Raw genomic sequence first — 24,055 nt, forward strand, 5'->3', positions numbered from 1 at the left:
GAAGATCAACCGCTATATTAAATTGTCGCAGAATAAATTGACCAATGTTGTAATGGGAAGAAGGTTTACCATTACATCATTGGTCAATTTACTCCGTGACAATTCAATATAGCGGTTTATCTTCACCTAGGAGTTCGGTATGTGGTGCGGTTTCACAGAACCTTAGACCTTATCAACAGCTTTATGGACTATCATCTTGAAAACCACCATGCTCATGTAAACATTGTCGCTAAAAGATTCTAACATCTTTTTAACAAATTTAATTAGTGCATCCTTGAAATATTTTTAATGATTCAAATCTTTCATTCTACTTTTTGTTTCCATTAATCTCAACATACATCCACATAATATATGACGCATTATAAGCAGAATCATCAAAGAACAATTGCAAACGTTCTCACCTCAAGATTATGTCTCTACAAGACTGCCCAAATAACTGGCAGGTTGATTTCTCCCGGCGAAGTACTCATCATTCACGACTGTGTTTCTTCAAACGATTGATGAAAATATAGATTGCAGAGTGGACATTTAAGTCACTTAAGCAGTCCAATTCATCTTGTTGTTTTATATGTTAAAACTATAAGGAAGAGACAACTAAATTTCACAATAAGTTAAAACATAAATGTCAAGTTAAAGATTGATTACTAACTAGTCGGCCCTTATAAAAATGGAAGGATATAAAAACATGCATTCGGTATTACCAGTAAATAGGTTGACATTTGCAGCAAACTCTCATCAATCCATTTGACTGGAGACATGTCGTTGTGCTCAGGCATTGATTGTATGCAATCTTTGCAATCGTGCACACAAATCCTTCTAATCATTGCTATTTCTGTGTAAACCAAAAAAATTGAGATCAGTTAGTATTTGCAACAACTAATTATAGTGATGGATGCCAAAAAATGAATACTTGAAACATGTAACTAGAGCAGTATTAAGAAAGTGACAACAGCGGAAACCTTAAATTGTCAAAGTAATGAAAGCACATTTCTATATTGTTTCCTATACAGTCAACAAAAACCTAAAAACATGCTGAGAAAATGATCCGACAAAAACTGAAAGGCAATTGCAAAATCCCAAGTCAAGCAACACAATTCCATATATGACAAACAATCAAGTAAAGTGAACTTTAGCATTCCTAGTTAAATATTGTGTAATTACAAACATAAATATGTATATACCAATACATATAGCTACAAGGGCTACGTGTCATCCATGAATTAAGATCTTAGTCTTAAAACCTTATTTTCGAGGCTACTACAACTTTAAAATAGTTACATAAATAGCAAACCAAACAATTACCAAAATTTAATTTACATTGGACTAATGACCGAACAATCTAGGAAAAACCTGATTTTTTTATACCTACAAATCCGATCTTTAAATGTGGGACTCAAGGTTTACTCTCCAATTTTCCACTACCAAGGAAGCAACTTTGGATCATCATAACTCATCCATTCCTTAGTCGTTTTAAGTGAATAAACATGCATTGGAAAGCTCTCTCGGAGGAGAATATAATCCAAGCATAACCCGCCACGAACACATAGCCGAGCCTCACTCAAATTTATGCTCAAAATGATTAAATTCCAACATAGGTAACTTCACTTAAATAATGGAAATGTATAAATCAACTCAGCAAAATTCAACTAATCATATAACTAAACATGGCCTTGATCATCAAATATTTACAAAATAAGATTCAAGTCGAATAGCACAAGAAGGGATTTCGTGATTATGTTCACAAATCTGTTAAACATCAAGGAACAACTATGAATTGTTGAGAAAGATTTGAACCAGACCTGGTTTATGAACCGGAGAGATGCAATGAATCTGGACTTGGGTCTGGTCTGATACAGTACAATACCAGGCAATGTGGTGCAGGATATATAGCAGAAGTTTTTGATGTTTGTGTTGTGCTGTACCCCCTCTCTTATGGTACTTAAAATAATACTAGTGGGTCCACCCAAGTAAAATGATGGATATTTAAGACGTGTATGTAATTGAGATTTTAAAATATTGTTTTTTCACTAGTGAAATCCGGTTGTATTCCATTCTCAGGATTTTGGGGTATTTTATGAAAATTTTAAAATATATTATAAAATCTGGTGATGTTCAATTAGGATTTCAATTATGCTTAAATATATGAGGGTATTCAATTGAAGTTATTTAAAACCCAATGGTATTCAGATGCTCATGAATTTTTTGAACTACATAAAGTGATGAATTCTTACATCAATCATGCGACATTTGAGGGGTGTATTCAACTGAAATTTTGATACATTTTATATAGCTTGTATATTTTAATAGTATTTAGGGGGTATATTCAACTGAGATTTTGACGGACTTATTATAGTCTATAGATTTTAATGAATCGTATTTTATTATGAATTTATGTGGATCCTAGATAAAATGTCGTAAAGTTGATGTAGTGTCTTTTGGATTTAAACACAATACTTCAAAATTTTATTAATTTTAGTGGAATTTCAAATATCCTTAAATATACCAAACAATATGATAAAATGTATCATTTTATGAAGTCCCAAACATGCATCAACATTTGAATATTATCATATTTTAATGAATTTTATATAACTGCAATTGAATACCATCAAATTCAAGTATAATTTAAAATCCTGATTAAAGGTAAAATTTAGGGAAATTCTCAATGGTACACTTATAGTTTTGGCTTTTCCAAATGGTACGCAAAAAGTTTTTGGCTTCTCAATGGTACACGTATACTATTCAAACGTTCCGCGCCATACTCCTCCCGTTAACAGCTGTTAATAAAACGTTAACTTCTCCTCAATTAACCTTTAATTAAAATTAAAAAAAATTTAAAAACATATGAAATTACAGCAGAGGTGGGTTAAAGTCGGGTTAGGTAAAAAAGAGGGCTTAGGTAAAAAAGAGGGCTTAACGGTCGAGTGCAGCACCAAGGGTTTGTACGAGAGAGAGCACACTCGTTTCGTTTTCTTCTCAATCAGGAGTGCACACTCGATTCTCCATCTGTTCAATCTGCAATTCATCTTCAACTGAGGTATATTTCGTTTTCTCCACCTTCTGCTTCACTTGTGTTTCGTTCTTCTTGTGTTTGTTGTTTATTGTGTGTATAAATATGTTGTGCCCATGCATATTCCACTGTATGTATACATTGTTGTACGTGTATAGTTGTTGGTGCTGCTATTTCTTAAAGTAATGTATTGTTATGTGTAGTCTGGTATGTATATTCTTGTTGAATGTTTGGGTTTGTTTTGTACTGTAGAATGGGTGATCATAAGGTTTTGACGTTTAATTGGAGGGATAGCAATATAGATATTAAGGTCGAAATAGATAAATGCACGTTGTTGGACCTAATTGTGGAGTATGAAGATGAGGCTGAAAGAAGGGGTATTCACTTAGATTTTGGTTATCCAACCTTTGCGTATGCTTGGAATATGAGACACAAATGGTTAGAGAATGATGCCCATCTGATGCAAATGTTCGAAAGGTTTAAAGACAGTACTGAGATTATGATATGGGTTAGGACAAAGATGCAACCCACTCCCCTGTACAAGCTGGTTATGAATCTGAGAAGGCAAAATGAGCATAAGAAGACTGTTGAGGTTGATGGTAATGCAGAAAATGAGGATGAGAATGACACTGAAGATGAATTTGACGTGTCTTTGAATGATCTTGAGGACACCTCAGTGAAACCATCCACAAGTAACCCAAAACAGAAGCCAAAGACTAAAGCCAAACCTAAACCTATAGCTAAGCCAAAGACTAAAGCCAAACCCAAACCTAAGCCTAAGCCAAAGACTAAAACCACAATCACACCTAATATCCTACCCTCACCTCCTATCTCACCTAATACAGCCTTTAAGAATTTGAAGATTAGGAGGAGTCCCAGATTTTCCCCTTTACCAAACACAAACAATGACACTGTCTCTGCTAATGCCTCTGCCAATGCCTCTGTTAATGCCTTTGACCAGTCTGCAATGACTCAAACACAAAGCAATTTTGTTGAGAGTTGTAACTCCACTTTAGGAGTTGATAGATGCAGACCAGTGTTGACCTTGCTTGAAGGTACATTTATACTTGTTTTTTCATTCAGACTTGGTTTTCATTGCCTGCAAACATGTTCTAACTTTGTCTCTTTTTTTTGTTTAGGGATTAGGAGAGTTTGCATGGTGAGAATGGCAACTAGACAGCAAGCTGCAAGTACTTGGCATGATGATGACCTCTGTCCAAAGATTGTCAAGATTTTGAAAGTTATAAGCAAGGAGACAATCAGTTGCAAAGCTTACATGTCAAAACCTGGAGAATATGAGATCCATGAGGGTACATCTCAATTTCCTTTATCTTTGAACTCAAAAATTTGTTCTTGTGGTGCTTGGCAGTTGTCTGGAATACCATGTAGGCATGCCATTAGAGCAATGTTGCATGCTAAAATCGATCCCCACAAGGTAGTAAGCACATGGTATTCAGTGAAGACATATAAGCAGGCCTACAGTTTTGGCATCAACCCAATACCTGACAAAGATCAGTGGCCATCATTTGAAGACATTCCTACTATTAAACCACCAACACTCAAAAGAGGTGTTGGCAGACCTTGCAGAAATAGAAAAAGAGAGGAAGGGGAAGATCAAAAAGGCAAGAGAGCCAAAACAGTAAAGTGCACTAAATGTGACTGTTATGGTCACAATTCAAGGACCTGCAGAGGAGGCCTTACTGCTAAAAAAAAGAAGGAAGCACAAGAAAAGGGTGAACCTGTGGTGATAAGAAATCCAAGAGTGAGAGACCAATCCAATGCAGCAAAGGCAGCAGCTAAGGCGGCAAAGGAAGCATCTAAATCATCACAGGCTACTGAGATTAACATTTCTCAACCTGCTTCATCTAATATTTAAGAACATTAATGCATTCTGTTTTTTGGTTGGTGTGTTTAGAAAGTTTATTATGATGTTGAGACCTGAACTTCTGTTGCTTCTACTTGGATCATGTTGGAATTTTTAAATTAGTGTCTATGAATCTTTTTGGATCATTTTTACTGTTTTGTTGGCTGGTTTTTACATTTCTTATCATGTTTATACTGTTTTTATGGAAAAATTAACGTTTGGTTAACAGCTGTTGACGGGAGGTGTATAGCAAAGAAAGGTAGAATAGTATGAGTGTACCATTGAGAAGCCAAAAACTTTTTGCGTACCATTTGGAAAAGCCAAAACTATAAGTGTACCATTGAGAATTTCCCTAAAATTTAAAATCCTAATTGAATACACCTATATTTTAAAAAATCCGAGTTGAATACCCTCAAATTTCACAAATGAAAATAAAAATTCTTTAAAATCCCAATTCGATATACACTTAATCTAGAATCCGCATAAAATTAAAATCATATACAATTCAATTAGATCCAAATTATATATAATTTATTAAAATCTCGGTTGAATACATTCGTCTTAATACTGATTTTTAGGAACTTTTTTTAGAAAAATGAAGAAGAATAATTTGTTGGTATAATTTTCTCACTCCATTTTGTAATATAGGTCGCTTGACTTTTTGGCACGTGTTTAAGTATTCTTAAGTCTTTTGACCGCATACTTAAAATCATTATTTTTGATTTTCTTTTTTGAATAATAATGTCAATCATATATTTTTGTTCAAAAAAAGAAAATTTTAAAAATAATGACTTTTAGCATGCGGTAAAAGATTTGGAAACATGTGTAAAAAAATCACAAGAGTTATATTTCAAAACAGTGGGAGTACTTCGGAACAAGTCCAGTTTGTGATTATTTTACAGACAACCGCACAATTGCAGAAATTTCAGCACTCGACCACCTGTTACGTCAATAAATAAATATAAAAAAAAAAATAGAGGATCAACACTCCCAACAGGGAACCTACTGCTTGAATACAGCAAACTAACCATGCATGTATTTTTTATTTTCCTTGTACAAGTTACAGACTGACAGTAGCACTCTAACACTTGGTTCAGTAAACTTTGAAAAAACCAACCACAGAATCCTCATTGAATTACACAAATACAATTCCAAAAGGATAACTAATTAAAGAAACACTAAACTAATTAGTATCCAAAATAAGTTACCTCTTTTCTTACTGAAAATTACAACTCGGCTTGACTGCAGTTACCTCGCTCAGTATTAAACTGCAACAGTAGGTATTACTTGTTAACAGGTCAATCTAACAAATACGCGAAATCATTTTCAATTGTAGCGTAAAATGCATTGAGTTTCTCCTCAGCAAGTGATTCCTGGCTCTTATGATCCCCATCAACATCACGAGAATCTGAATCCGGAACCTCCATAGTCTTGGGCCCATCCTTTTTTGGATCCTCTACGGCTGCAGCATCGTGTCCACCGTGATCCATGACAGCAGCATCCGGTTCATGTAGCTGGCTTGGAACCACATTCCTAGCTTTCTTCGTTGAAACGTTCCGTTCTACATCTGATGCCCTCTTCTTTCTCTTTTTCTTGCTACTTCCAGATGAGCTTGCCTGTGTCACAGCCAAGGCATTCTGTTGTAAATCTCTCGATCTTCTCCTGAGATCATAATCATTTCTTGTATTTTTTTCAGACAAGATGGCCCATGCTCTAGTCACGAGCCTATATGCTTCACGCGACCTAGTTAGTCTTATACTCTTAGCCACTTCCACGTAAAGTTTCTTTATTGTCTTGAGATCAGCTGAAGGATCGGCACCAAGAACTGAGTACCAGTCGGTTTCCTCATCCTCGCTGGAAACCTGCACAATGATTTGGGACAGAAAACGCGAAAGTCTTCTGAGCTTTCTAGATGAAGTTTGCACCTTCTTGGCAAACTCTATAGCACCTTTGACATCATTTTTGTGCAAAAGGTTTTCCAACGTTTGTATGCCACTGGTATGGTACGACGTTTTGAAGTCCATTCTAATGAGATTCAGCTCTACACCCTGAATAAGTGAATTTCAAATGTTATTCTTGCTTGAGCAGAAACATTTCTTGTAACCTATGCAGTCCTTGATGTGAACTAAAAGAATTAGGGCAAGAATAAGTGAATGAACAACAACAGTAGACTGTGGCAGTATGAAATATGGAAGATTTTTTTTTACTGTAGTCAACAAAAATCAAGAAACAACACTACCAGAAAAATTGTTAATGTTGACAGAACATTTTCAGACAGATTCTATTTCTTCTGGTTTAGACTACTGCATTTTATTGCTAGGAGGGTCCTTAACCTACAAGAAATCTTGAAATAATCATCAACAATTTGTTGGTAAAATCTTCTACACAACATGTCCCGTTTGTGATTATTCACACACAAACATACAATTGCTGAAATTTGAATACTCACATGTTCACATACTCTTGGTACAACATTAAATAAATAAGCAACGGAGGATGGATATTCATAACCCTGCCAAAACCCTGAACAGAAACCTACTGAGTGATAACAAACTAACCAGGCATGGAATTTATTGTATATATTTGTAGAAGTTACAATAGCACTCAGATTTGCTACAACTAATTATACTGATGGATGCCAGAAAAGGAATTTTTGAAACATGTATTAGCGCGCTAATAAGAGAATGAACAACAGCAGAAATAAATTATCACAGCAATGAAAGAACAATTCTACACATAAGGGATATGTTTCCAATATAGTCCACAGAAACTCAAAATAAGTATGAGAAAATAATCCAACGAACACTAAAAGGCACTTGTAAGATCTTAAGTCAAGCTGCACCCTTACATATACAACAATAGCAAGGCACTTGTAAAATCCCAAGTCAAGCTGCACACTTACATATACAACAATAGCGTGAATTAGAATTAAAGCTTTTCGAGACAACTACAACTTTATAATAGTTATCAAAGAACAGATTACACCCCAGATGACCAAAGTTTAACTTGGATATACTGAGGGAAAATTTAAACAAAAAATCTGACCTTTTATGCTTACAAAACAATCTTAAACACATCCCTTGCATTGTTTTATCTCTACAAATCATTTTCATGTCTTTTCAGTTTCACCACCACTACCAGTTCATTACATCTTAAAGATCAAATTAATCGACACAACTGAAAATGAAACAAGAACTAATGAAAGTCTCCTTAACAAAAAAAACAAAAAACAAATTGAGCTACTACTTCATAACTAAAAAAATGTTTTCTATTCATAAAAACATGTAAAACGTTGATCTGAAAACAGAATACAGAAAACAATGCCAAACAACACCTAAATCATCCGAAAATTAAACGATGCTAATGAATCTACAAAAGGAGATGGACTACTGCACATCTAAACTGATGTACACCAAAAAATTTAATACTTGAATTACACAAAAAGGCACAAATTAGTTAGATGAGTGTATACATTTACAAGAACTTTCAACAATTGAGGCTTGATTGAAAAAGTTAATAAGCACAGCTATGATCAATTACAATTGCCGGAAATAAACATACCGTATACAATCGAATTTCAACTGATCGATCAGAATTGAAAGACTGATGCACCTTGATACTGAGTCTAAGGGGAAGGAATACAGCGCATCTAAACTGATGTACACCAACAATTGAACTTTATCTGCATATGGAATTTTTTTTAGAATTTAATATTCGAACTAAATTTTTTTAGAATTTGTGAAAGATCGAGAGTGATAAAAATGGTCTTGATGAGGGGGTGCAATGGGATAGATACCAGAGAGCTGCAACGGGACAATTTAGTTGTGCTGTACTTTTGAGCTGCATGTATTATATTGAGCAACTGAGTGCATGTTATATTGAGCAAAAGCCTCAGGCAAATCTAGACAAAAAGTGACCCCACAACACATTTTTGTTGGTTGGAAATATTAGAGGGCCCACCGAAAAATGAGGAACAATATTGAATATGGATTTTTAAAGAATCCGTATTTAAAAACATTAGAGGGCCCACTGAAAAAATATTGAAAATATTTATCGGGGAATTTTTACATTGTAGGAGTGGGGTTGGCTAAAATGGATCTATAAGATATATTATGTAAAATTTGTTGAATCGATAAGATATTGTGCTTCGATAGAATTGGTTATATTAGTTAACTATAATTTAAAAATAGTATGTTATTAATATTTTAAATTGTTAAAATAGAATATATCAGTACAATATGATAATAAATGTTGTGCAATTTTCCTACAAATTTTTTATAGGTATCCAGAGGTTCTTCAAGTAGTGAGGTTGAGTGAAATTATAGACAAAGGGTGAGGATGATTGAAGGATATGAGATTATAGACAAAGGTTGACTGAAATTATAGACAAAGGTTTTTCAAGATACTGGCTATTTCTTATTTTTGGTATGCGAACTCAGTTTTTAGCTAAGGATATTCATAGTTGGAGATGCTCAAACATATATCATTTGATTCGTCAAGTAATATGAGATTGGAATGAGAAATTAGATTTAATTATATGAGTTTAAGGTATCATATTCAATTTTAGAAAAAAAAGAAGTTATTAATTTATATTATAAATTAAAAATATTAATAAAATTATTAGTATTATATATTTTGCATCATTAATTATTCTTGTATCAAAAATTAATTTTTTTTGACAAAATACATTCATTAAACACTGACACAGTCATGACAAATTCCCAAACTGATTATACAATCAGATTGAAAAATAAAAATGAGCTAAATAACTAGTCATTTTATTTTCAAATTGCTTAACGAATAGAATATAAATAAAATGATTGTTTTTTTCGTATTTTTGTTTGATGATAATCACCATTTACTATTTTTGTTTGAGTTCTTTGATTTTTTTTCGGTGTTTAAAAATCTTTCTAATTATTACAAGTTTTGTGACCTAGTTTTCACAGCACATGTAATGTATCATGTTGTCTCCTAAGAAAAATTTAATGAACATGAAATGTATCTTAAATAAATTTTCTAATCTAGCATAAATTTTATGTATTTGTGATTTTAACCTATTAAAAACACAATTAGAAAAGATTGTGCAAATCAAAACATTACGATCTAATTTTATTAATAATGCGAGAAAAGTTATTTGAGATGTATCTTAATGCGTGTGTATTCTTATTAATGTATTTAAGAAGCCAGAACTTATGACTTTACGTGACTAATCTGATAAGCTGGTAGTTTAAAATGTCTGTTTCGATAATTTTGACTTATTAACAGCTTATAGGTTATTAAAAATATAATAATAAAAATAAGTGTTTTATGAGTAATTTATGACTTATGGGTAATTTTTATCAAAAAAAAAGTTCAAAAAAATTAAGTCACTGAAAAAAATACCTCAAACTAATTTCTGAATTTATGGCTTTAAACTGGTTTCCGACTTATTACACAAATGGACATTTTTCAGCTTAAATTTAGAAACAGCTTAAAACTACCACAAACAGGCTCTAAATGTCTAAGATATATGCCGGTATATATTTTAAAAAATAGTTCATTGATAAAATTACATGAAATTAAAGTCATGTTCGATTTTTCAAATACATTTGGACCAAAAAGCTATGGAAAAGGCTTTTAGAAAAGCTGTTTTTACAAATTCGAGTAAAAATTTCCTAGAATGTTTTCTGCATGTATTAAAATGTCCATGCTATTGATTTGTTGTGCTATCTTTGCAATATAGTGTGTGTTAGGCGTAGATATTGCTCCTCCGTTTCTGTAGCTTTATGTCTGGGACAAGTCTTTTGACAAAGCTGATTTAACTCTAGGATGGGTGTTCAGGAGCTACATGTCTTTGTTCATATAAGCCTTTGGACTTAAAGATGCCAGTTCTTGATTCATGAATACCATTAACAACATAAAACTTCTGCCTTTATGATATGGTCTTTTTACTCAGGTGCAGGTCTTTTAAATTCGACGGTAAACTGATATAAGAACACTACCATACGAGCATCATGAAACTGCATTGGTGCGCCTTGGTCGGAATTCAAAGCCTTCCATATATAGTCGGTCCAGACTTACGCTTCCCACTTTTTACTTCCGTCATAGTGATCTCCAAATTCACCTCTTCTCCTCCTCCTTTGTTGAAGTATTCTCCTAACTGAACTTCGAACCTGTCATCTTTTCTCTGTTGCGGATATTGGAGATCATTATCCCCTTCCGACCTCATCTTACGCGGGTCCAGATAGACAATATGTTTAATGCTTTCAACACCATTAATAGCTATGGAAACTTCTACGGGTTCATCAAAATAGCAGTAATGAAATATATATTCCGCCGAACTACAGACAAGATAAATTGTGTAGGTAGTATTTGGGGATAGTACGGAGGTGCTTATCTTTCCCTGGATTCCGAACAATGCAACACGGTGACATAAGGTAAAACAATCCTGAATCCTGCATATGAAACTACATCAATTAAACAAAGGGGGCTGGTCCAGAGCAATACAATGTTACTAGCATGCATCTAGCGGAAAAAAAAAACGTTGAACATGAAAAACCCTAGAATGGTATGACATTATTTTCCGCTTAACATACATACGTCAGGAGCCGGACTGTTAAACAAATATGATGCATGTTTGTCGAATAATAAATATGTAACAAGAAAAAGGCCAACCTGGATATTTCAACTTCCAGACGAGACCAGCCGACATCCTCAAAATATACTTCTTCAACATCACCTATGATTGAAATAGCTGTAAGAAAACACTTCTTGCCAGTCCTCTTGCATAACCAAAAACACTACTCAACAAACAGAGAAGAAATCATTGTCATATCGTTATTAAATTAAATGCATCGATCACTAAAATTGCAAAAACAAATAGCACGGGCGTGAGAAGTATTACCATGGTATTCCCATCCATGCTGACATGATTGCCGATGAGAAACAGAAACAAATCTTTCTTGTGAGCAAATTTCATATTGGGAAGAGCATCGGCCCGGTCACGTAATTGTCGATAATCAGAGGGCAAAAATCTGTCCCAGACGAGGTCTGATTCAGCGGCTGATAGAAACCTTTTACAAACAGCAGACAGCCTACATGCCTCCATAGGGCCAACACGCCAAACAACCTCTTCTATGCATTCTTGAGGAAGCTTTTCAAATAAATCAATGTGATCATGTCCCTCTCCTGCCATATGTGTTACAATATGCTTATTCAGGTGAATATTTGTTCTAATACTTATTTGGGCAAGGTTCAGACTCCTATAAAAAAAAATAGGTTCAGACTCCTATAAAATCTATACTATATTATAATAAGGCAACATGGGTATAATTTGTAGTCGTACAAAATTTTGGTTTGGTCATCTCCTTTATAACTACAAGTCGGTCACATGTAGGCTTCTCTTGCTCTTACAATATTAAAGAGTTTTATACCGTTCAAATTACAAACACTTGTGATGTAATACAAGATAAAAAAACTCCACCATTATTCTTTTAAATATAATTTATATATTATTTATATACTATATATTATAATAAACCGATAGTGGTATAATTCGTAGTCGTCTAAAAAATGTAATCAGTTTGTAAATATAATCAGGTTAAAATCTAATTCATTAATACTTAAATACTAATAAGATGATGTTAAAATTTAAATTATAATTAATAAATTACGAATTCTATAGCCGCCCGTGCTTCGCACGGGTTAAAGGCTAGTAATAATAATAATAATCTGTTTTATATTCAAAATAATAGAAATAGACAACGATAACAGAATCCTAATAGAAATAGAAGTTGATTTCACGTAATTTGTAGACTATAGATAGAATTCTAAATAACAGAATAAAATAGGATACGATAATAGAATTCTAATAGAAATAGAAGTTCTTATTCTACAAGACTTACATGAGTCCCTATCCTAATCCCTATAATCTATTTTATATTCTAAATAACAGAAATAGAATAGGATACGATAAGAGAATCCTAATAGAAATAGAAGTTGATTTCATGTACTCTGTGGACTATAAGAAGAATATATATATATATATATATATAGAGTCATGCTCCAATGAGATCCACTGTTATTGTGAGATATGAGATCTAATCTCAGCCATTCATTTAAATACATTATATTCATCTCTCATCATTCATTTAAAATAATATTTTATTATTTCACAATCTTCTAATTCAACTACCTATCACCTTCAACCACTGCTGACCACCACCTCCGGCGACAACCACCACCTCCGGCGACCATTAAAAAATCACCGCCGGCAAACATAAAATCACCACCGTAAAATATAAAATCACCACCAGAAATTGAGAAATCAACACCAGAAAAACAAAAATCACCACCGTAAAAACAAAAATCACCACAAAAAAAATGAGAAATCAATACCGAAAAATGAGAAAGCAACACCAGAAAAAAAATTCACCACCGTAAATTAAAATTACCACACCACCACCATCTACAAACCACCACCACCACCCCCGAAATCCCCAAATACAAAACAAAATCACCACATCCAACCACATATAATTAAAATCACACAATGCACAAAAATCATCAAACTGATCACAAAATCATAAAAATTAACACGCATTTAAATCAACAAGATCAAAATCAACAAAATCGAACAAAATAAAACATGAAAAATCGAATGAAATAAAAAAAAATCACTACATAAGCAACACCACCACCACCACCAAATCTCTCAGCACCACCAAAACTGTCGACATAATTATAGAACGTGACAGCGAAATCAGAAGCTTGCCTGCGTGCGTTGAGATTGGATCGACGACGAGCAACAATGTCAGTGAGTAAATGAAAGTAAGGAGGAAGAGGATTGTCGACGTGGCATAGAGGTCGGCAGCAGCCGCGATGCCGGAGTGGCCGCCTCGCCGATGGAGATGAAGGCGATGATGTGCAGAGAAGAGGAAGCGAGCAGAGAGTGCAAGCACGTGTATACAAAGGTACTGTGAGTGTTATCTGTGTTGTTTGTGGTGGAAGGTGCGGCAGAGTTGCCGTCGAGTTGATGTCAGGAGGGGGGGGGGGGGTTGCTCGAGCAGTGAGAGAAGTGGGTGGGTGGGTGGGTGGGTTGGGGAGGTGAGAGAAATGGGTGGGTGGGTGGATTAAACTTAACATTTAATATGTGTGGTTATCATTTAATTTGGGGATAAAAATGTGTGGCTGAGATTAGATCTCATATCTCACATTAGTTGGGGTTCTCATTTGAGCACAAGCCTATATATATATATCACTAAAATTGATATTAAAAAAAAAAATCGCTATTCCTTTTTTACCTACCGACTGCCCCTTAAATTTTATTTTTTACATCCAATTTGTTGGCAGGGAGATGGGCGATGAAAATCATGATTTATTCAAGAAGTTACCTGACGGGTTTAAAGAAAAGTTCACACAAGAAATTTTATCACGCACAAGCCCTGCGGATGTGATGAGGCTCTCACTTGTGTCGAAAAGTTTCCGGGCGTCAGCCAATTCTGATGTTGTTTGGGACACATTCATTCCACCTGATCATCGGAGACTTGCTCTACAACGCAATAAGACCTTTGATTCTAGCAAACGATTGTTTTGGTATCTCTGTTGTACGACTGAGGTAATTTTCTTGTTTTTTTTATTTGTAACAATGATTTAGTCACTGTTAATTCAGTCCACAGCTATTGCAGCAGTATCGACTTAACTGTTGGAATATAATATGATCTTGATAAGCCCTCCTCTCAACAAGACGAGTTTATGCCTCAAAGATGGACGCCCGTATTCCACGCTCAACCCATAAATGGGTTTTTGAGTGAGGTTGAATGTTAGAATATAATATGAACTTGATAAGCCCTTCCCCAACATCTTGAGGTTTTAGGAGAATTGGTCACTTAACGATGACCTTGTTTTATTTCATGTGTTATACCCTGCTTTGTTTAATTTGGTTGATTTGTTCTTGTCACCTGGCAGCTCTTTTGGTCAGACTATCCTGTCTCCGGGCAGCGCTGTTGGTTAGATAAATGGAGCGGGAAGATTATCCTCTATATTGATCATAAATCGCTAGCAATCACACAGCTTGATACAGATTACTGGAAGAAAAGGTTAGAATCTTCTCCATAATGCTTTATTTTTTGGTTTGGGCTCCTTGTGTTTGCTTATTCCATTTATTAAGTGCTTGATAAGTTTTTGAAGTTGTAATTGTTGTAAACACAGTGATAATGAGCCGCTGCTTGGTCATGTAATTTGGCTTGAAGTTTGCGGGAGAATACCCACGTCAAGATTGTCACCAGGCACGACCTATGAAGCTTATCTTGTGTTTTTTCTGTCACAGTACGTTTGCTATGGATTTCACATACCTATAGAGACTTGTGTTGGGATACCAGGGGAAGAAAGCACAAAAGCGATCATACATTTGGATCCTCGAATAGCTGAGTCCAAAAGCTATCACCATTATCAAAAAAAATATACGTCAAGGGAATTAACAATTGTTGATGCTGATTCTATAGAAGTTATAGAAGTTAAGTTGGGTGAATATTTCAATAAAAAAGGGGAGAACAGAGATGTTGAGATCACTTTGAAAGAAGTAAAAAGTGGAAGGCCCAAGTGTGGTGCCCGCTTTATTGGGATAGAGATGCGACCTAAGCAAGCGTAATAGTTCTTTCACTATTCGAAAAACTTTAATAGAACAATGTCTGAGAAAAATTGACCGATGTACTAGAGAGGTTTATACATTAATTTCTAACAAATTTCAGATGTCTTTCATACACTTTTTAAGTTATATTACATGATACCTTTTTGAGATTGCTTATTATGATGATAATATTAATATAAACATATGATTTGCAATGATAATATTGACTTACACCGAGTCCGATGTGTTGGAGTCCATTCTATGCTGTGGCAGAAATCCTTCTGCCCTTCGCTATCTCTGATGTAAACCAAAAGAATCAAGCTTGTCAAAAAAGGAATACTTGAAACATGATATTAGCGCAGTGATAAGAGAATGAACAACAGCAGAAACCTTAAATTATCATAGTAATGAAAACAACTTTCTACATAATGGATTTGTTTCCTGTAACATCAACAGAAACTCAAAAACAAGTTGAGAAAATAGTGCAACAAACTAAAAGGCACTTGCAAAATCCTAGCGCAGTTTCATATACGACAAAACAGTAATGTGAATTTACCATCCCTGGTTAAATATTGTGTAATTACAGACCTGAAATATAAATATACCCATACATCCAACCACAAGGGCTACGTGTCAACCATGCATTATTCGATCAGTTGTAAAGATCTTAATTTAAAAACCTTCTTTTCGAGGCAACTACATAAAATAGTTACTGAAGAACAAATTACAACCCAGATTACCAAATTTAATGTGGATAGAGGAGCAAGTAACAATAGAAAAAAGATGACTTTCTTATACTAACAAACCCAATCTTGAACATCCCTCGCATTGTTTTATCTCTACAAATCATTTTCATGTCTCTTCACACATTAATCATACCTAGAACAAAATATTTGTGCTTGTAGATAATTTCTCACACATTAATGTGGAAGTTGTCATTCCCGAGAAACTAGATGAACCAGAGATGCAAGATCACCCTACACATGATCGGGTCATTGTACATGTAGCTGAGCCTGCAGACAACATCCTTCTGTTGTCAAGTTACAGTCAAATTCTATAGACGGAGAACATTCGATCATGAGTACATGCACAGTGATGAAAGAAACTCTGCTGCTCCAGATTTACGTTAAGATTAATGAAATTAGGCGGATGAAAGAAAGTAGAACGGAAGATCTAAGTCGATAAGATATTTCAAAGATGCGCTAATTAAATTTGTTAAAAAAAGTGTTACAATCATTGTAAGACCTTTCTGACAAATTTAATTAGCCCTTGAAATATCTTACTGATTCAGATCTTCCATTCTACTTACTTTCATCCACTTAATTTCATTAATCTTAACGCACATCTGTAGGAGTAGAGTTTCTTTCATCATTGTGCATATACACATGATTTGATTGTTCTTCGTCTATAGAATTTGACTTGTACCTTGACAACGGAAGGCTGTTATTTGCATGCTCATCTACATGTACAAAGACCCAATGATCAAGTGTAGGGTGATCCTGCATCTGTGGTCCATCTAGTTTCTCGGGAATGACAACTTCCACATTAATGTGCGAGTCATATCATCTACAAGCATAGAGATTGTGGTTTTCGTATTCATTGGTTGGCCTGTGTATTTAAATTAATTCTATCACGTGTAATATAAGGCACATGTGACAGCTGTCAGCTAGCAATCCAGCAAGTGCACAAATCTGTATACACAAACAAGAGAAGATCTTGGCAAGTCACCAGATATATAACGCACAAGCAGGATCATTAGAAAACAATGGCAAACCTTCTCGATTCAAGAAGACTGTCTAAATTTACTGATGGGTTGTTTTCCCCTGCAAAATACTCATTCACAACTGTATTGTTATTTATTTTGTTGTTTTATATAATACATAAATTATAAGAAGAATAATCACCGACTAGTCACCCCTTAATAAAAATAGGAAGGACACAAATACGTGCCTGGGGTATTACCAGTAGACCGGTTAACATTTGCAGCAAACTCTCATTAATCCATTTGACAGGAGGCACTTATGCAGTATATGCAATCTTGTGCAGAAATCCTTCTAGCCTTTGCTAATTCTGATGTCAACCAAAAGAACTGAGCTCAGTATGGTATTCGCTACAACTAATTACAGTGATGGATGCCAAAAATTGAATACTTGAAACATGAAATTGGAGCAGTATTATATAATGGACATCTACAGAAACCTTAATTAATTACCAAAGTAATGAAAGCCACATTTCTATAAAGGAAATTGTTTCCTATAGTCAACAAAAAACTAAAAAACATACTGGGAAAATAATCCAAAAAAATCTAAAAGACACTAGTAAAATCCTAAGTCAAGCAGAGCAATTTCATATATATTGGACAAACAATTAAGTAGAGTGAGTTTTAGCATCCCTTGCGCAAATACACAGACATGAAATATGTAGATACCCAAACATCCACCTAAAGTGCTAAGTGTGCATCAAGATTTTAGTTTGAAAACCTTATATACAAGGCGATTAGGCGACCATATCAAATAGTTGGAAAAAAAACTGGTTTTTGTAGACCTACAAATCCAATTTTAAACATCCTAACATTGTTTCATTTCTACACATTATTTTCATGTCGTATAGGTCTTATATCCACCACCTGCATGCCGGTTCATTTAACATGTAAGATCAAATAAATCAACACAACTTATAATAAAACAAGAACTATTAAAAGCAAGATTAAAAAACTAAAACAAATTGGGTTACTAAATATTTAGAAAACCTTCAAGAATTGAAGCTATGATGAAAAAATTGATAAACACAGCCATGATCACTTATAATTGCAAAAATCAAACATTGTAAGAGAGATTTGAACAATACCTGGTTTATGAACCACAAATAGGGGCCGTGAATAGCATGGATAAACAGTCCCATGGCACGTCGGCACCTGACTTCTCTTGAGGCCCCCAAATTTCAAGCCCAAAATATTTATACAAATGTGCACATATTCCCTCTTTTCATAGTTGGCCGATTACAATTAATATTATTATTATTATTATTATTATAAAATTGATACTATGTTTTATTTCGAATTTAATTATTATTGACTAAATTATTTTTTGAGCCTTTAATATAATTCAGAATTTTTAGTGGATAATCAACACAACTGACAGTACGCATGCATTAAAAATTCAACCTCCATATAGTGAGATCGGCCTTTTTTCTTCATTCAGTCGATATGTCCGAGTGGTTAAGGAGACAGACTTGAAATCTGTTGGGTTCGCCCGCGCAGGTTCGAACCCTGCTGTCGACGTATTTTTCTCTTTTTCCCTATATCACAATTTGTTGCAAAATGGACACTCAACTAATTCATTCTATGAATTCAAATTTTGAAAACAAAATGTTATCCTAGTGAGACGTGGATGGTGGTTTTTATGATTATCCCGATTTAATCTCATGCATAATACCATTCTCATAACTAACAAAAACTCCTTAACGTACCAAACTTGTTAATCCTCATTTTAAATTCAAGCAAGCATTCTATGAAGCTCTGATGGGGAAAAGAAAGAGAGAGGCTAGCATGGAAAAAAATAGAGCCCTTAAGGAGAAGTTTAAAGAGCTTGAACAACACGAGTACTGGGATCACTCCAATAATTCGTCAAGTGTTTTTGATTTGATGAGCAGATCACCGAGGGAATTGATGTCGTCTCTCCAGGACGAGGAGGAAGAATTGTTGTCGTCGAATGTATCAAGTGTTTGTTCAGATTGTCTTGAGGATGAGGAAAGTGAAGACGAGGAAGTGAGATCTGTAGTAGTGTCGTCTGGTTCTGTCTATGATGATAAGTTGAGTAACGAGGACGTTGATAACGGGATAAATAGAATTTATGAGGAAGGGAAGAAAGTCGAGATAAATAAGGTGTCATTGTGTAATGAGGACGTCGATGATGGGATAAATAAAATTTACGATGGAGGAAAGAAGGTCGAAATTAGTAAAAGGTCGAGTGCTGATGTGAAGAATGCAGAAAAGATTAGAAAGGTGGGATGGGAATTTTCTGTTTTAATTAGTGTATTAGTGTTAATTGGACTTGTAATTGCTGTCATGTTTTCAGTTCGTTCGACTTGGTATGTTGATCAAGGTCTGGATCAGGTATTTCTAACACCAACATGATACTTTTGTTTAAATCATGGTTTCTTTATGTTTCTTTACTCTGTTAAACATTATGTTTCTTTTGATTTCTTTGGTCAATATTCTTTCGATTAAATTTTGCAAATCATGTTATGCTATATGTCTCTCTGATTAATCTTAAGCATCTAATAAATCCTGCATGATGACATTTTACTATAAGTGATGATCAAATTTTGGTAAGGTGAGTTGGATTTTTAGAAGGGTTCTGAAATAAAAATATTTTTAACTACAGAATAATTTGATTTATAGTCTTATCTGTTCTACAAAACAAAACTCTGGGGTGAGACAATGAGTATCTGTTCTACAAAACAAAACTCTGGGGTAAGCCAGGATCGAGAAAAAAATATAAGAAAAAAATATAAGTGCCGGGTTATTGAAATCTCATTAACATTCTTCTAGACCAGTCAAATGTGCAAGCATCTTGTTCATGTGGTCATTTTGTTGAAGGCCTCAAAAGGCCCGTATCATTACCCATGGGCTATGATACTGCAGGCCCAAGCTAGATAGGCCATAGACTCATAGTCCGTTAATAGCCAACTTAGGCCCGACTTGGTCAAAGACTTACGTTACGTAAGAAAGATAGGTTTGAATAACATGGTTGTGTTCGATATGGTCAAGTAATTCTGTGATTTGGCCCGATATTCAAGCAAACAAACAAAAGAAAGGACGTCGTGCTCCAGACAAAATGGTCACACTTCCAGCTTTCTTATCATCAGCTCGCTTAAAATCGTGAGTTACGGCCAGAACAAAAAAAACTTATCATTTCTCCTCTCCGGATTTGCTAGATCAACTTTCGGTACCTTGTAATGCATCTTTCTTCTTCCGATCATACTATCAAATTTTGGACAAAGTCACAAAACCTAGAAATCGAAGTACTCGTTGACAAAATATATCCCACATTTACATAGTGACTTAAAGCAACAAGTTATTGTGCTTCCTGTCGATTTTAATTGATTGTGAACAATTTTTGTCTCTCACTTATTGGCCACTTTAATACAAATAATTCATCGTTGTCAATCAACAACAATTTTCTTTTGTCTTCCCTGTTAATTTAATGAAAATTGAAATAAATAGATAACTCAACAGTCCGGCCAGACTTATCTTATTTTTCAAAAATAAATATTTATGTTTACAAAAATACGTGAAAAAAATCTGAAATAAGAACCGTTTTAAAAGATAAATAGTATCAAACGCATTATAATTACTTAATACCAAAACAATTATCAATAATGTACTTTTCAAATAATAAGGGCTTATTTTTAAGTAATAAAAAAACGTCAGTCTCAATATTATGACAGAGTAAGGTGGCTAATGGCAATCATTGTACACAGAGATGGGCATATGGGCCAGTTTGAATAACCATATTTCCTAGAAACCACGTACCGCTATTGCCTGTCACAATCGGTCCGCTTTGGGTCCATAAGTTAGGCCCAATTATACAATAATCCCATCTTTAAGGTTTTTTATTCTAGAAACTTCCGACACTAAAGCCGGTCTTGTATAATACTGCTCGATCTAGGTTATAGTCAAAAGATTAAGGATGTGTTAGAATTAATAGGCCACGGGATAATAATAACATAATGAATTCAAGAGGAAAGCAAACAAATAGATATGGTTTTAATGGTAAAATGTCGGGAACGAAAATTTGTTTATAAATTTTGGCGGTGAGGATATTGATTTCGGCTATATTTTAAAAATAAAATGTTGTTAATATTTTAAATTATTATGAAATAAAATATATAATAAATGATGGGAGCTGTATTACGATTTTCTACAAGGTCGCAATTTAACAAATATAGCAATGATCACCAAGTTGGTTATATTTATATACAAGAAAAATGTACCGAATTTTTTTTCGTAACCTCTATATTTTTTATTTTATAATATGTATTAATAATTGATACTAAATATTTTACATGATTAGAGATATTTTAACGTCCAGATATCTATGATAACGTAGGAATCTCATTTAAAATTTAAACTACTTAAATATTAATAACAAAATTAATTTTAAAATAATACTCTAACTTATATTATATCATTTAAAATTGAATATTTGTAGTAATCGATCATGTATTCGAATACAATCTTGATATTTTTCGTGGTCTCCCACGTAAATTGTTATCCAAACAAGAGCCTAGTTATTTTAAGTTTTTTTTACACCAAAAACTCTATACATGAATATTGGTAGGATTGTGAAATAATTATCGAAATCGCATTGAACAACTTTAAACAAAGGAAAGATATCAAATTGCTAAATCAAACTTTCCGAAAAGATGTTACAAAACTTGGCACTGTGATGGGACCAATAAAAAGAAGGGTTTTTGTCTTAAAGAAAAAATTAGATTCCCTTTGCAATCATATTAGAGCTTATTAGATCATCCTTAATCACGTTTGCTAATAAAAGTGGGGTAATTAGGCATAATAATGGTAATGTCAGCTCAATGTCACCTCAATAAAGAAACAATAAAAACGAAAAAAACTTATATCTATCTTGTTGAACGAGGGCCAACAATGTCTGTACCTCACAAAAACCTTATAGTCCCCACTTTAATCATCTTATTTTTGTGGAGATGGTGATAATAGCTTCCTAGAGGATTAGGCCATAATAATTACTAAACGATATGAATAATTTGTCTAACATTTTGCATGCAAGTAAGATATCTAAATCATATACTCTGTTTCATATACTCACAGAGTTCTCTGAGATTATTTTTTGACACACATTTTAACTCTGCTATAAAATATATTTATATATATATATATATATATATTTATTTATTAAAAATTCTTAAAAAAATTTGAAGTGTGAACTTTTATTTAAAAAAAGAAAATATTTAAAATAAGTGTACATAGACTTTATAGTAGGATGGAGGGAGTAATTTGGTTATGATCGTAGATCTTTAGAAGAGGTAGTAGTCTTGCCAAGAAAAAGACAGCTGAGGAAAATGTTAGGTACATGTTGTATCTTAAGAAGAGGTAGTAGTCTTGCCAAGAAAAAGAGAGAAGAGGAAAATGCTACGTACATGTTTTCAGATTTTTCTCAAATAGGATGTTGATCAGTTCAACTCATAATAATAAGAGGTGGTTGCATATCGCACCCCCTAATTATCGTTCAAAAACGATATTATACCCAAATTTTAAGAAACTCAACTCGCAACCTCTATCTTTACATTTCAGGAACGATATGCACCCCCTCCGTTTTTTTTTTTTTTTTTGAAACGCAAGCAAAATTCATTAAAAAGGAAAACAGACATACAACCCCTGAAAGAAACATACAACCCCTGGAATCAGCAGACTATGTCCCAGAATTTCTAGTTTCTAACAAAAGAGAAACCTAACACCAACTTAGAAGCTTAGAGCTAAAAACTAAAACCTAAACAAACTTAGACAAACACTGGGACAAAACAGGGGGATCAATGACTCAAACACCATAACCCATGAGGAGCAGCACCTGCTCAATGGTCATAAACTCCGGCTTCCGTTCCATCCATGAATTTGCAATCTCCAGTGCAGGCAAGATCACATGCAACGTACCCATCAGAGCATGGTCTGCTGAAACTGAGCATGTCTATCAAACCATATTATACAAAAGGAGCGCCAAAAGAAATGAACCCGAAATAGAGCTAAGTTGGGCATTAGGGGGCCCAAAATTCAGTCAAAGCAGGCCTGAATATTCCTGAGCTTGCCAAGGACACAGCATTAGAATTCAGTTCTTCTGGGACAAATTGAATAAAAATGGTAGAATTTAAATGCTTCTGAGCAGTGGCTGGTAGTGATAAATGCGGAAAATCCCAGTGCACTCCATGATTAACTATATTAACTGCTCTGACTGAGTCCGAGCAAATTACACTTCTCCGAGACTGCCAATTATTGGACACTACCCAAAGTACCAGATGGAGAATAGCAATAATTTCTATTTCGAGTCTAGTATGGGGAAAAGTAGGTCCAGAGAAAGCATAAATAGTTGTTCCACCAGCATCTTTAATAGCACCTCCAATGCCCCCCATTCCAGAACCATGTGCTGAAAATAAACCATGTACCTCACAGATTAAATCAAAAGAAAATCGGAGACACTCCCAGTATTTACGCGAGAGATTATGAAAATGGACTGCCAAAGCACCCTGAGGGTTTACTCGCCAAATCGGAGTGTTACCAAATTTGAGAATTTTCAGAGCATCACCCCAGTTAGAAACCCTGTACAAGATGATTTCCTCAAGCTCGGATTTTTTTATCCTTGTATTACGGAAAATCAATTCGTTTCGGGCTAACCAGATTGACCATGCTGCAGCTGTGATCACTAAGTGCCATACTCGGCGAAACTGTCGCTTGTGGACCATTGTCAGCAGCCTCATCAAGGGAAAATCACATAAGCTCAAGGGGGGTAATTTCACACTCCACCATGAACTGACAAAAGACCAA

General features: G+C 34.3%; 3 protein-coding genes and 1 non-coding gene across 6 annotated transcripts; 3 read left to right on the plus strand and 1 right to left on the minus strand.

The window, feature by feature from the left end:
* Positions 1–2,655: 2,655 nt before the first annotated feature.
* On the plus strand, positions 2,656–5,003 carry LOC135147691 (uncharacterized). Of its 2 annotated transcripts, XM_064080920.1 has the most exons (3): positions 2,656–3,037; positions 3,263–4,065; positions 4,150–5,003. In XM_064080920.1, exons 2-3 carry the CDS (start codon positions 3,264–3,266, stop codon positions 4,884–4,886), a joined length of 1,539 nt encoding a protein of 512 aa, XP_063936990.1. In that variant the 5' UTR covers positions 2,656–3,037; position 3,263; the 3' UTR covers positions 4,887–5,003. The 2 variants fall into 2 exon arrangements, with proteins under 2 accessions (XP_063936990.1, XP_063936989.1); XM_064080919.1 differs by having other exon boundaries at positions 2,656–4,065.
* Positions 5,004–10,582: 5,579 nt separating this feature from the next.
* LOC108195055 (F-box protein At2g02240-like) lies at positions 10,583–17,547 on the minus strand. 2 transcript variants are annotated; one of them, XM_017361988.2, is made up of 4 exons: positions 15,713–17,547; positions 11,758–12,041; positions 11,529–11,653; positions 10,583–11,308 (listed from the first exon to the last, which is right to left on the minus strand). In XM_017361988.2, the coding sequence occupies exons 2-4, from the start codon at positions 11,959–11,961 to the stop codon at positions 10,900–10,902; spliced, it is 738 nt and encodes a 245-aa protein (XP_017217477.2). In that variant the 5' UTR covers positions 11,962–12,041; positions 15,713–17,547; the 3' UTR covers positions 10,583–10,899. The 2 variants fall into 2 exon arrangements, with proteins under 2 accessions (XP_017217477.2, XP_063937937.1); XM_064081867.1 differs by having other exon boundaries at positions 11,113–11,308; positions 11,529–11,592.
* Positions 13,757–15,501, plus strand: LOC108195056 (F-box protein PP2-B10-like). The gene is made up of 4 exons (XM_017361989.1): positions 13,757–13,830; positions 14,205–14,469; positions 14,820–14,950; positions 15,063–15,501. Exons 1-4 carry the CDS (start codon positions 13,757–13,759, stop codon positions 15,499–15,501), a joined length of 909 nt encoding a protein of 302 aa, XP_017217478.1.
* A 1,132-nt stretch (positions 17,548–18,679) lies between the features above and the next one.
* Positions 18,680–18,760, plus strand: TRNAS-UGA (transfer RNA serine (anticodon UGA)). The gene has a single exon. It is a non-coding gene; the product is annotated as a tRNA-Ser (tRNA).
* The last annotated feature ends 5,295 nt before the right edge of the window (positions 18,761–24,055 follow it).

The sequence above is a fragment of the Daucus carota genome, chromosome 7 (assembly GCF_001625215.2).
Source record: "Daucus carota subsp. sativus chromosome 7, DH1 v3.0, whole genome shotgun sequence".
Taxonomy (NCBI): domain Eukaryota; kingdom Viridiplantae; phylum Streptophyta; class Magnoliopsida; order Apiales; family Apiaceae; genus Daucus; species Daucus carota.